Source organism: Eupeodes corollae, chromosome 1 (genome assembly GCF_945859685.1).
Source record: "Eupeodes corollae chromosome 1, idEupCoro1.1, whole genome shotgun sequence".
Lineage (NCBI taxonomy): Eukaryota > Metazoa > Arthropoda > Insecta > Diptera > Syrphidae > Eupeodes > Eupeodes corollae.
Genome location: NC_079147.1, coordinates 310,173,659 through 310,187,608, shown reverse-complemented (window position 1 = coordinate 310,187,608; position 13,950 = coordinate 310,173,659). Strand labels below are relative to the sequence as shown.

At 36.1% G+C, this 13,950-nt stretch overlaps 1 protein-coding gene across 2 annotated transcripts in view; it reads left to right on the top strand.

The window, feature by feature from the left end:
- Positions 1-13,446, top strand: part of LOC129942883 (semaphorin-5A) — a 32,172-nt gene extending 18,726 nt beyond the window's left edge. For both annotated transcript variants that reach the window (XM_056052001.1, XM_056052002.1), the window contains exons 4-9: positions 9,007-9,211; positions 9,371-9,903; positions 9,964-11,666; positions 11,734-11,889; positions 11,944-12,134; positions 12,193-13,446. In XM_056052001.1, the coding sequence (XP_055907976.1) occupies positions 9,007-9,211; positions 9,371-9,903; positions 9,964-11,666; positions 11,734-11,889; positions 11,944-12,134; positions 12,193-12,420 (3,016 nt within the window). In that variant the 3' untranslated portion in view covers positions 12,421-13,446. The remainder of the gene's footprint in view (positions 1-9,006; positions 9,212-9,370; positions 9,904-9,963; positions 11,667-11,733; positions 11,890-11,943; positions 12,135-12,192) is intronic.
- Positions 13,447-13,950: the final 504 nt, after the last annotated feature.

Sequence of the window (13,950 nt, the reverse complement as noted above, 5' to 3'; positions counted from 1 at the left end):
ATGATATTTTAAAATAAAGTATATTTAGTAGGTATTTTTTTTATTCCAAACAAGAATTCATTGACCATTTTAAAATTTGAAAGACTGAGAAGATGAGTTGTAAGACATCTGAAATGGATATTTAAGTCGTCGCGCCAACACTCCAAACTAGACACCTTTTTTTAAAATAGAACTTAATAGACAGACTCTCTCAATCTCAACTTGCTTAAAATTTGAGTAGGTATATTTTTCTTGTTTGCACAGCAATTAATTTTCCATGGAAATTCTGTTCCTATATACATACATCTTGTCTTATAGTGGACACATCCATTAGAGCATTTGACACCAGTTTGAAATGAAGATACACTTTGTCTAACTTCATAAATAATGTGATATTAAATAGTGATATCTAAGAACAATAACTCGTTATTTGTAAATATGTACGTACGAGTTATATGAGTAGATACAAATTTTTTGTAGGAAGATATAGAATGTGACAAAGTAGATTTATAACTGGACAAATCAGCTATGAAAGTCATTGGCATGATAAAGTTCATCCATACGTACATAGTATCCTATATTCCTACCTACTATATTATGTTAGAATATCAATTTACGCGCAAACGATAATAAATGTCCATTTATCTGTTCGATTTCTTTGGTTTTGAAAGACAAATAATATAGTATCTGACGTGATATATTTCACGTCGTTCGTTGAGTTGGGGGCAAATAAACAGTAGGTAGGTATATATTCAAAGTATCTATATATGTCACACATGAGATAAGCAGGTAAGGTATATATTTATTTGTATATTTAAACTTTTTAATTCGAGATGTTATCGTAATAGAAGTAAATAAAGTAATATCATTGCTTCATTTTGTCGCACATACTAACAAAGCTGTTATTCATGGATCGTAGGTAATGGGCAGGAGAGCATAGCGATTAAACTCATCATTCACAGTAGAAATATTTTCTCAAAACCATTTTCGTAAACCTTGAATAATCGAAAAGGGTTCGATTTGTAGGTACAAGTGTTTTAAGGCCTACTTCTTGTTTCTTTGAAAATTCTCTAGTTGTCCCTCCACTTCGTTAAGGGTATGTACATACATTTATTGATCCTATAATGAGCTTTGGCATTTTCTCTCTTTCTATAAGTTGATTCATTTTGCTAGAAGCTGTTAACAGAAGGAGATTAAACTGTTTCCTAGCCTAATATACATATTGAGTGATTACTATTTGAGTCATGAAAGGTGGCCTTGTGTAGCAAGAATTCTTTTGCGTTAAGACCCCTAATTTTCCATCTGTTATCGAGTTCGTGAATTAGGACTGCGGCGTAATGTCCACTTTTCATTCAAGGTTGGCGCTGGCGGCTGTACTGTGTTTAAGATTAGTTTGAATTAGTTTAATATTCATCACCAATTTTATTGACACACTTACCTGTTTATTTTTGGTCTAACAGTAATCTCAGTTTGCAGCGAATTATTCCAACGTTTACTTAGAAATCTACTTTACTCACAAAACGACCTTTTAACCTGCTTTCAGTGTTGTCTACTCTAAGCACCTCCCACTTCTTGACTTTGCAGACTTGTAAAGGACATGGTTGTTTTTATTCTAATATAGGTAATCAGTTCTTACAAGCTCAATCATACAATCTATCAACGTCTATCTGCAAATTAAAATTGTCAAAAACAATCGCCATCTGCAAACAAAACCAATTAAAAAAATTAAATCATTTGAGAAACATAGAAATAATAGGGGACCAAAGTGGCTACTTAGTGGTACATAAGAATAATTAAGTATTTCAAACGATTTTAAACAACCAATTCTAATAAATTCCAAATGATTCTGTAAGTAGCTGTTGATCCATTTAAAATTAAGAAAATGTTAGAAATAGTTCCACAATGTTCAACAATTTGCTATGAACCCTGTTTAGTGTTACAAGAACTCTCTACAATTAAAAGTCGAATATAATGCCTAGTAGGCTATAAGGCTCTTCAAGTATATCATTGATACGATATTTGTTATTCGTCAAATGGCTTTCGAAACATTCCAATCTAATTCCTTTTATTCCTTTAACTTATTTATCCTTTAGAAAACAAAATCAGTTTATTGAGTCTAGCACTCATAGCTTACTTTGGTGCAATCCATCAATTTCTATCAATTTTATGAAAACTGAAAAACTAGAGGATAAAACTAGAATTAGAGAAGTCTTTTACGTTTTTGCTACCTTGAACAAAAAAAAAAAAACAATTAATAGCTGAAAACTTAATTAACATTTCTAAAGCCAGTAATGTCCGCTGATATTTCCTTCAATATTATACTCTTTCTATTAAGATAATTGCACAATTAAGTTCTTATTAACCTAACAAAGCACTTATGAACTTATTTTACAAACGTAGTTTACTAACACTTGAAGAGGGGAATACTTTAATTTACGTTTTATATTGACATAATAATTATGGAAAGTACAGTTTTGCAAGATATAAAACTTAAACGTTCTGTTAGAACTACGTGCTGATAAACATTTGTAGAAATGATGACTTCATCATATACACAATATTAACTATATTTCCAAGAATAGAGTACTTTCAATTTATTATAAATATAATACTTCTATTAGATATCTAAACAAAGAACTTAATTAGTATTTCCTATAAACAAAGAAACTTATTTTACAATTTTTGTATAGTCGGCTGTGAAGCCAAGTATATACTTCACTTTCACCCTTCACCCAATTTCAACTTATTCCGTCTTAATGGAATGATTCGATTTTTATAGCCTCAATAATTTTCACTGAGTATCCTGACTGATAAGAAAATTAGAAAGTGCTGAAATGCATTTGTTGTACCGAATAATTTGGTAATGAGGTTTTTGTTTTCAAGTGAGTGAGAAACAGTTTTTTGTTAAAATTTATTTAGATTTTCGCTCCGAGTTCCAACATTTTTAAAATTAAAAACATCTAACTCGCTTCTCTTCTCAAAGCCCACATTGCCTTATTAAAGAACTTCAAGTATTTTTCCAAGAAAAAAAGAACGTAAGTAGATATTATTAAAATCAGCTTAAAATAATAATCTTAATAGCAGAAAGCAAATAGAACAAAATAAATAGAAACACCCGAAGGTTGGACTACACAACATTTCAACGACGACGATTAAAATATATTGCCAAACCGAACAGCGGCCACAAGAATGCCGACTCAAAGGCGCTAAATTCGCCCACCACATAATGACTACGCAATAATGAAAAACTATTTCATTCAAATTCAAGTCAATCCACATTAAAACTTAACTCCGTTCAAAAGTTGAAGTTATTAAAAGTGCGATTTATTTCTAACTTTATTTTTGCCAAGCAAATGCAAACCCGTGTCCTCAATATGTATTCGGAAAAAAATTGCATCTAACAACTTTAATGTGGAACCTACATAGAAATTCAACCATCGATCAAATCGATAGCAATTCAGCGACATCGAACGCGACACATACAACAGCCCACCATTAATACAACCCTTGGGACAAACTTGTCTCTAATCGAACAAGAAAAAAACACGAAAAATTGAATTAATAATAATTTAAGTGTTTATTTTTTCACATTTCAAAACTATTTCGAATAGACCAACTCGCTGTCGCTACACTTTCACATGGCCATCAGCAAACAATAATAAAACAGAGTGCATGCAGATCTCCCTTTGGAACTGATCTCGAATTAAAAAAAAAAGAACTCTCCTCACCTCCACTTGTTACCATTGCCAGTGCACGAAGAATGACCGTGCGCAGGCAGGGAGCAGGAGCACACGATCACAGAACTTAGAAATCGATCAGAGAGTGAGAGAGAACTTTGGATGTGAATACTCGTACATGTAGCTTGCTTTAAGATCAAGATTTAAGATACGTAGACCCCAATGCCCAGTCGTCAGTCCTCAGTTCCCAGTGCAGGGTAGGCGCTATAGAATGTTGTTTTGGTTTTGGTTTTTGTGGCTTGTGGGCAGGTTGGATCATTCGTTCGTGGTACTTGATGTTTTATGTATTTGACGGGCCGACCGAACGACGCGATGGACGGACGGACGACCGCCAACGTCCACCACAAGAAGATAGAAATCTTCTGATCTCACACAGTTCAGCATACTATAGATATCTCGGGGTGTGACGTGTGAGTGTGTCAGGCTTGCCGCTGCCGTTGCCGTTGCCGTGCGCGCCTCGTCACTTAACTCGTTTGCCTTGTAGTTCAATGGCCCCTCACCAAACGTCATTGGAAGCTCGATGATGGGGCAAATCTACGACGAACCATAATAAATAATTATGCTATTATACCTAATGGTTACTTGTTGACCCGATCGGCTTGGCTTGGTTTGGCTTCGCTTCGCTCTCGGCTCTCCAATATAAAAATTGCATGACTTTGGCATATGGCAACATTTTTTATTTTGTTAAAAGCCAATTGACACACTTTGTAGGCTTTTGATATAATGATCGCCACCAGAGCACATGAATTTGTCGTTGTCGTTCGAAGTTAACGTTTATGGCTTAATTTTGAAGACAAAAAAAAACTAACATGCCCACATGTTTTAATTAAAAACGAATAATGTATTAAATGGGCGCGTGTCTCGTTACTCGCGAAATCGCAAAAAAAAAAAAAAAAAAAAAAACAGAAACAAAAACAAAAGGGGATGGTGGAGATTCTGCAGCAATTTACCTTACTCGGAGTACAGTATTAAATCTTCCTTAAAAGCGTTTTTCTCATAATTGTAAGGCATCAACGACTCTATTGTTCCGCTTTTCACCAATACAATACATCATGTTGCACTCAGTTTGCATTTAGAATTTTATGATTATCCTTCACCTGAGACTTCAGACTTAAATTTTAATTACAATTTTGCTGAAGCTATGCAATTGAATGCAATTTATGATTTTCCGGATGGTACAAACTGGCAAACATTGTTCACCAATATAGATTTAAATGAGTGCTATGATTTATTCATAAATGTTCTTAATGTTACGATTTACTTATATTTACCCAAAATTGAGATAATCAATAGCCAAAAACCTGTGTGGTTCAATAAAAGAATCATAAATCTTAATAACTTAAAAAATAAGGTTTACAAGCAATTTCGCAAGTCTAATAATGATCGTGAATTAGAAGAATTAGAAGAAAACTTTAATAAATTTATATACAATCAATATCTGTTTTGTGTTGAGTGTGATTTAAAAACAAATAGCAAGGAGGTTTATAAATAATATAAAACTCAAATGGCATTCCCAACCGTATGCGCCATGACGGTATTACATCACTTGACATCTCTGTTGTATGTAACTTGTTTGCTAAACATTTTCAGTCGGTTTATTAAGACAGTTGTCCTAATATACCTAATGCTACAAACATAAACTCTTCAAATACTTCTATTAATATAGGCAGTTTAAGTTTTTCCACTTCTGAGATTGAGTTAGCGTTGTCTAAGCTTAAGGGTTAATCATCATTTTAAAAATGCCTTTAAAAATTATTTGTAATCCTTTCTAACTACTTTGAAACGTTCAACAATCACATCTCATTACAAATCAGGTGGTAGGCAAGATGTTTCAAACTATCGTCCAATTTGTAAAATTGCCTCGATTCCCAAATTTTTTGAAAAGTTAGTCTATGACAAATTAAGTCCTTCTCTTAAAGCAATGATTTCACCTTACCAACATGGTTTTATAGCTGGTAGATCCAATGCAACTAACCTCACTATTTTTAGTAATTTAGTCTTGAATGCACTTGAGAAAGGTTGTCAGTATGATGTTGTCTATACTGGCTTTTCTAAAGCTCTTGACAGAGTCAATCATGATGCTTTATTATGAAGATAAGTAAAGTAGGTTTTCACTCAAACTTTATAAAATGGCTTAATTCGTACTTAAGGAATCGTATTCAGTACGTTCGTATAAATAACATTATTTCTGTACCGGTATATACTACGTCGGGTGTTCCGCAAGGAAGCCATCTTGGTCCTCTTCTTTTTTTGTTGTTTATAAACGACATACCTGAATGTTTTCAACTGGTGTTTAGCTAACTGTTTACATTTGAACATTTCCAAATGCCAAAGCCTAACGTTTTCTCAAAACCGTAGTCCAAATAATTTTATCTATAAAATCAATCATATGCCATTGACCGTTAAAAAAGATATTGGTGGGATTTTTCACAAAAAACTTGACTTTGTAAAGCATAGATTTTTTAGTTGGTAAAGGCAGTTCAAATGTAGGTTTCATATTGCTAAACTCAAAGCAGTTTTCTTAAAGTGTTTATATTTTGCGTTTGTAAGGTCTAATCTTTAATACTGCAGTGTAATCTGGAATCCTTAATATTTTCTTCATTCATTTAGAATCCAAAAACGATTTACGAGAGTTGTAGTGAAAAGACTTCAATGGGACATAGATCTTCTTACCTATGAAACGAGGTGTAAACTACTTGGTATTTTGCCTCTTAACATTCATAGAAAGTTCACAGAGGTTATGTTCATTCGTGACATAGTAGCAGATCATATTGATTGTTAACAAATTTTAGCTCTAATTGGGATTAATGTTCCTGCGAGATTGCTTCGAAAAGATCCGTTTTTTAATGGTCCATATCATAGAATTTTGTATGCTTCCAATGAACCAATATCCAGGTTGTTAAGAGAAACAAATACTGTTTGCAACATGATTGATTTCAATGTTAGTAGATATTTATTTCAATTAAATTTATTGTGTAAATAACTTTCGTGGTGGAAATGTTTAAAATTTGAAATTGTATGTATTATATTATATAGTAATCGCTAAAGTACCTATTGAATAAGGGGAGCTATGAAAATGTGCTGTCTCCCCTATAGAACCTAATTTAACCTATTTTAAGACTCTATAATTGTTTCGCTGACGATAATACTCTTAGCTTTTTATATTCGTTTCCAGACTCACATTCCTTGTCTTCGGATGTGAAACTGTAACCACAAAATAAGATACGCTCATTAAATTCCGACCTGCACAGCATGTTACAGTGGGGAATAAAAAACCTCGAGTAATTCAATGCTTCGAAAACCGAATGCTGTCTGGTATCATTGCCGATCTGCTACTATCTATGAGTGGCACTTGCATCAATGGCCAGGTTCAGATACTATAAGAGACGTTATTTGCAGTCAAATGCATTCTTTGAACGTAGATTTAGACCAAGGCAATACGTATGTTGTTCAGATGTCAATAATTTCAAACTTAGAACTTTACTTTATTAACCTCTGTTATCAGTTGATCATACAAAAAGTACTAAAATCTTTATTGTCTACAAAAAAAACTTCTCAAGCAAGCTACAAGTTTGTCATGCGGTTTATTTTGTATTTAAGAAAAAAAATATTTATTCTTTTTCCAAGTTGGCAAGGATCCCTTTTAAACTAAAACATTATTTGTAACTGTTAATAAATAAACAATAAAGTTCAGCTTTCGGTTGAATGAGAAACATGATCAGCTTAGAAGAATTGACTTCATAGTAAGGCAGATTTTATTTTTGCCTTTATTGAAGGCAGGTTCAGACAACTTTTGACTAAGGCAACTAGTTGGTTTTTCAAGAGTCATACATTTCAAACTTAGAACTTAACTTCACTAAATTCTACCTCCAATTTATCTTATAAAAAGTACCAACGAAATTATTGTCTACAAAATATTCTGAAGGCAAGCTACAAGTAAAGCACGATTTGTATATTGTATAATAAAGACATTTTACTTATTTCTTTTCCAATTTGAAAAGGAACCCTTTTTCACAATACATTAAAAGAAATTGTGCAAAAAATAAATAAATAAATAAAAGATTAGTAAAGTTCAGCTTTCAATTAAATGAAAAAAAAAAACATGATCAACTGTCATTTTGACATAAGTAGACTTGAATTGATAAATAGGGAGATTTTTCTTGACTAACTTTCCAATAGAGTTGCCTTAATTGGAAGGCAATTTTTGTGGCAGCTAGCCAATTAGATACTAGAAAATTGCCTTACTCTCCCTTATGTCATCTTAAGCTGCCTAATCAAACTAAACAACATGTGCCGCAGCCATTACCTCTTACGTTAAAAATATCGCAAGATGTTGCGGTTTTCTGCGACGATGAAAGAATTTTTTCTTAAAAACATCATTAATTCAATTACGTCTTTTGAACATCGTCGTAAAGTTTCTTGTCTCACCATTTTTTTACCGATATTTTATTGGACTATGATCTAGTGAAATAGCCATATATTGCGGCCACTTCGTATGAAGTATAGACTCTTTTTTTTAACCGTACTACATGAATGTGAAATGCCTAACCATGCTCTATCTTTCGCTGTCATTACAGTGTTCAAGAATTCAAAACCAATGTACAACGACACTTCGTTTCCTTATTTTTCTAATGCTCACATTGTGTCTTTGGCATACGAAAGCTCTACAAAACCCTTTGAATGTGCGCTAATTACAAACTAAAAAATAAGTGCATGCTGGGGTGGACACTTGATATATAATTGTCTTGTTTAGAACAACCTTCACTTTTGTTAAACAGATTCTTAAAATAAAACCCAGCTTCACCCACGACGACTCCGCAAACCGTGTGCCTTTTCAAAATAACTATAGCTCATGAATTTTCACTTTTAAATAAGAAAACAAAATATACCTACGTAGTTTACTTAAGACCCTGTAAGTTGATTTTTGCTGTGAAATGTTTGCTATTGCGACCAACTTAAGATCGTTAATTTGCCTGCAGGAGAAACAAAAATGGCAACAACAACAAAATAAATTACAAAACCAGAACCTGTACGCGTGGCCCGCGATGCCCACTCACCTCAAGTCGTCGATTTATCTCTCACTTACCTCAACATAATGAAATTCGATAGCTTCGTCGCGTCGCGTTGCCTCGCCTCGCGACGCTTTGAGTTGCATTGCTATAAACATTTTGTAAACAGAATCTAGATAAAAAATGAAAATAAAAATATCGATAGCATCGTCTTCTTCATCTTTTTAAAATACCTAATAAAATAATAATAATAAATTTGTATTCATTTTCATTAATTTCAGAGATGCAATCTTTCGCCTATCCTTTGACCTGCATCTGTTGGAGAAATCAATCTGGGAGGCCACATCGGCGCAGATTCAAATGTGCCAAATGAAAGGCCAATCGGAGCACCATTGTCGCAACTATATCATGGTCTTGCAGAGTTACGAGAATCAGTTGTACGCGTGTGGGACGTATGCATTCAACCCGAACTGTTCGTGGCGCCAGGTAAGTTATTTCGCATTTGCACCTAACTGCACTGCACTACATTGCCTCTGCACTCTCACTTCTCACTTGCCTAGTACCTGCTAGCAATAGTGAAGTAAGAGATAGAGGCAAGGGGACCAGTTTTGCTAATTATTTTATGCATAATTGAACATTCCACAGATGGAGAATTTAACCGTAACAGCAAATGACAGTGGCGTTGGGAAGTGTTCCTTCAGTCCGAATTCGAATATAACCGCTTTGCTGACGAGCGAGGGCCAAATCTTCGTTGGATCACCCACAGACTTCTCTGGATCGGATCCTGCAATTCTGAGGACGAATGTTGCCCATCCGCAGGAGCACTCTGCCCGTCGAAAGAACGGAAACCTTATTCGGACCAAACAGTACAACTCCAAGTGGCTGGACAACCCTCAGTTTGTGGGGAGCTTCGATGCAGGGTCCTTTGTTTATTTTGTCTTTCGGGAGACAGCTGCCGAATACATGAACTGTGGCAAAGTAGTCTACTCCAGAATCGCCAGAGTATGCAAATCCGATCCGGGCGGTGGTCAAATTCTCAATGATAATTGGACGTCTTTTTTGAAAGCCCGTCTTAACTGCTCTCTACCGGGAGAATATCCCTTCTATTTTAATGAAGTCCAAGGAATGACCTATTCAGCTGAGGAAGATGTGCTCTATGCTACATTTACAACACCAAGGTAAGCATTTTAATATCATTCGCCTTTCGAATGCTTAATTGGTTAATTTTCATTTTCCAGTAATGGAATCCACGGATCGGCAGTTTGTGCCTTTAATCTCTCCGCGATAAATGCAGCCTTTGAGGGCCCATTTAAGTTTCAGGAGCACATCGACTCCAACTGGAAAGATGTCAACACCCAATATCGAAGTCAATTTTCGTGCGAAAACCCTCCAGAGGGACTGAGCTACAAGCACCTTTTAGAGTCTTCGCGATACCAACTGATGGATGATGCCGTCCAACCCATGACTACATCTCCACTCTACTATTCACGACTCGAACGGTTCACCCACATTGCCGTTGACATAGTTTCCACCAAGCACATCGGTTCCACCCATGTTTTGTATATCTCCACAGAGGGCAATATTATCAAGAAACTGTCGGTCTTGCCTTCGATGCAAGCCTGCCTCATCGAAGTGTGGCAATACGAGGAAGAACAACTAAACTCGCATATTCATTCAATGGAATACCTGAAGGTAACCGACTCGCTCTACGTAGGCACAGATCGAGCGCTTATACGCATCAACTCGCATCACTGCAAACGCCACGTCTCGGAGAAGACATGTCTTAACGCCATGGACCCGTACTGCGGGTGGAATGAATTAAAGGACGAATGCACACCTCCTCCGACTAGCGGTGACACCTCAGAGAAATATTGGAAGCAAAAGGAACTGCAGTGTCCCATTCTCACAGCACCGATTGATGGCGGGTGGTCGGCCTGGTCGGATTGGTTCAAATGCAACAAGTACAACGACGAGGGATCTTGTTTGTGCCGCTCGAGGAGTTGCATAAATCCTGCTCCGAAAAATGCCGGCGAAGATTGCGTGGGAATAACCACTGAGGTCACTAACTGCACCGTAAATGGTGGTTGGACAGAATGGAGTGCGTGGTCGGCGTGTTCCCAGACGTGTGGTGTAGCAGTGAAGACGCGTCGAAGGTCCTGTGGCAATCCCAAGCCAGCATTTGGTGGACGCACATGTGTTGGCTCAGATCGCGCAGAGATTTATTGTTCGCAGTTACCGCCCTGTCCAGCACCAAAACCACAGGCCATTGATGGTGGGTGGGGACCCTGGGGTCAGTGGAGTGAATGTAGTGCTGAGTGTGGCGGAGGATTTCGCATCCGTCGACGAGAATGTAATGACCCCAGTCCACAAAGTGGCGGAATGGATTGTCCTGGCTGCAATATTGACTACGAAGTGTGCAACGCTCAGGGGTGCCCAGAAGTGAAAAAGCTCAGTCAGTGGACCCCGTGGCTCGTCCAAATGAACACCAACGAAAGTAGTGGTGAGGTTGCGCATGTGGAAAAAAGATTCAGATTTGTGTGTCGTGCGACAACCTCCGATGTGGGATCAATGAAGATAAATCTTTCCAAGGAGGAGACTAGATTCTGTCACTCGGACGGCAATTGCCAGAGGGGAAATAGTGAAAATGAAGAGGAAAGTGTATGGAGTGAGTGGGGACCCTGTTCGGTTTCTTGCGGAGGTGGGCTTCAGTACAGAACCAGATCTGGAGATGGCGGCAAGCATCACAAGAACACAGTGAGTCGTGTTTGCAACACGCAACCTTGTCCCAACGAATGGAGCTGTTGGACCGAGTGGTCTCCTTGTTCGACTACATGTGGAATCGGCATTCGCAAACGATCCAGAAAGTGTCTTGGCCCCGAGAAGACCTCCTGCAAAGGCAAATCATTTGAGGAAGCAAGATGCGAAATGCCATCTTGTGCTTGTAAGTTACTGATTCAAATTTGTTTGATATGACAATATGACTTTAGTTGGTTTCTCTTCTTTTAAAGATTATCTGGGCTGGAGTAACTGGAGCGACTGGTCTCCATGCTCAAGCGATGGAATCCGCTATCGAACCCGTACGTGCCAACTAAATCAACCGAACGCCAACGAATGTCTTGGTGAACCGTTTGAAAAAGCCTCCTGTGTGCCAGATCCCTGCAGTGGTAAGTTCGAAACAAATATTTTTTTTAAAATTGTTCCTAATAACTTTTTTACAGGCACAGCAATGGCTTCATTCTCAACGATCAGCACCATGGTTGCTCTATTCTGCTTGTTTTACGCCCTGACAATTCTACTAACATTTTGGATCACCAGGCGCCGATTCATGCCAGAGACTCCGAAAAATAATTCACCAACTCCCAGTTACGATGCATATCCCAATCAGTACTCCAGCCTTCCAACCAAAGATGTAAGCAGTAAACCGCATTTTTTAAAAATTAATAACACGGCATCCTCCAATTTCGCAGATCTATGAACCGCGTCAAAAGCCCAAGAGACAAAGTAGCTTCAGCATGAGTTCTGGCTCCAAGAATTGCAATACCAGCGGAACTCTAAATAAATCGAATAACATTCAAAACAATCATACGCCAAAGGTATTGGCCAAAACTTATAATGATTGCGAGTCGGGAACTTTAAAACGGAATTCACACGGTCTCAATAATTACCGGACAAATATCGATGATGAAAAGTTTTGAGAAAAGAAAAACACTGCAAATTATCTACGTTAATGAGGTTTTTCATTGAAATTTGACAATACGAGTCATTGTTGTGGGCTTTTTCGTTGGAAATGAAAAAAGTTTGAGGGTTTGTCCTAAAGTGAATGAAGTCCTCGTTTCTATTTCTGACGATCGACGTCAGTTAGGTTTGATTTTCGATAAACTCAATTTGCAACAAGTTAAAACAAACGTTTAAATTAAACCTGCCCATAATCTGTTACATTTGTATATGAAACGAAGGCATGGGAAATTTGTTCTTATATGAATGCTTTCCGACATCGTTCTTCTATTTCGATAAGCCCCTTTTATCAGGCGTATACCTTTCCAGAACAAAAAAACATACTTTCGTGATTCGGTCATAACAATTAGCACCTCTCCAACATTAAGAGGACAAACTAATTATTTTGAAAAAGATGTAACGATACCTAGAGGCATTCATTGCCCAGTTCTCAAGTATTTCGTTAATTCAATGAAAAACTTCGTTTAAAAGCAAAGAAAAGTTTCCTTATTAATTCCATTAACTTTAAACATAAAATTATTACATTTTGTTAAAATACGCAGTGCCATTAGACTATAAGCTAAGCGACGAATTTTGTTAACTAATGTTATTCGGGAAATGCATTATATTTAAATTTGACTCATATTGAGTTGACTATATGTAGAGTTAGGAAATAGGATAATGTTAGTGCTAAAAATAATTATATACATATTTTTATAAACATTTAATTTAAGTAGTAGGTATAGTTGTGCTTTGGAAGATTTAATTTTATTCGGCGACTAATCATACAAAAATACAAGACTGATTTATTGTTTTTGTCTAATTTTTCGTACGATAAGTGCTATAATAATATTCAGATATACAATTTTAAGTGTATAGGGGCTGTACTAACAAAAGCAATGAAAGATAAGTATTAAATTAATTAATTGTAAAAACAAAACAAAAATAATAATTTTTCTTTTCTGTTAAATAAATAAAATAAATTATATTTTAATAAAAACAAAAAACATTTTGAAGGAAATTACTACATCTAGATACAGATATTCATATGACTGAAGAAAGTAAGCTTTTGAATTTCAGATTATACTTCGTAGATAAGGTTCCGGTAGAATTCATTTTTTACAGGAAAAAACTCGTCTCAAAAAAGTTGAAGTGTTTAAATTTGAAATATTTAGTAAGCTGATTGAAGACATTTTGCAGGTTTAGACGAAATAAGGATTTGAAGGTAAGGCAAGTTTTGAGTGTCACATTGAGTGTCACATTGGCCAGAAATTGCCTTTATTGGGAATTTAGTGAAGATATTGCACAATTTTTTTTTATAATAAGCACATACCCTTATTATGCAGAGGCACAGTGTGAGACAGAAGGAGAAAGGGTTTGAAAAGAGATATCGGTGCACATTGGTTTTGAATTCTCGAGTATTGCAATGACTAGGAAAGACAGAGTGTGGTAGGACATTCCATATTCGCGTAGTACGGCTAAAGAACGAAGCTCTGTATTTGACAGTACGG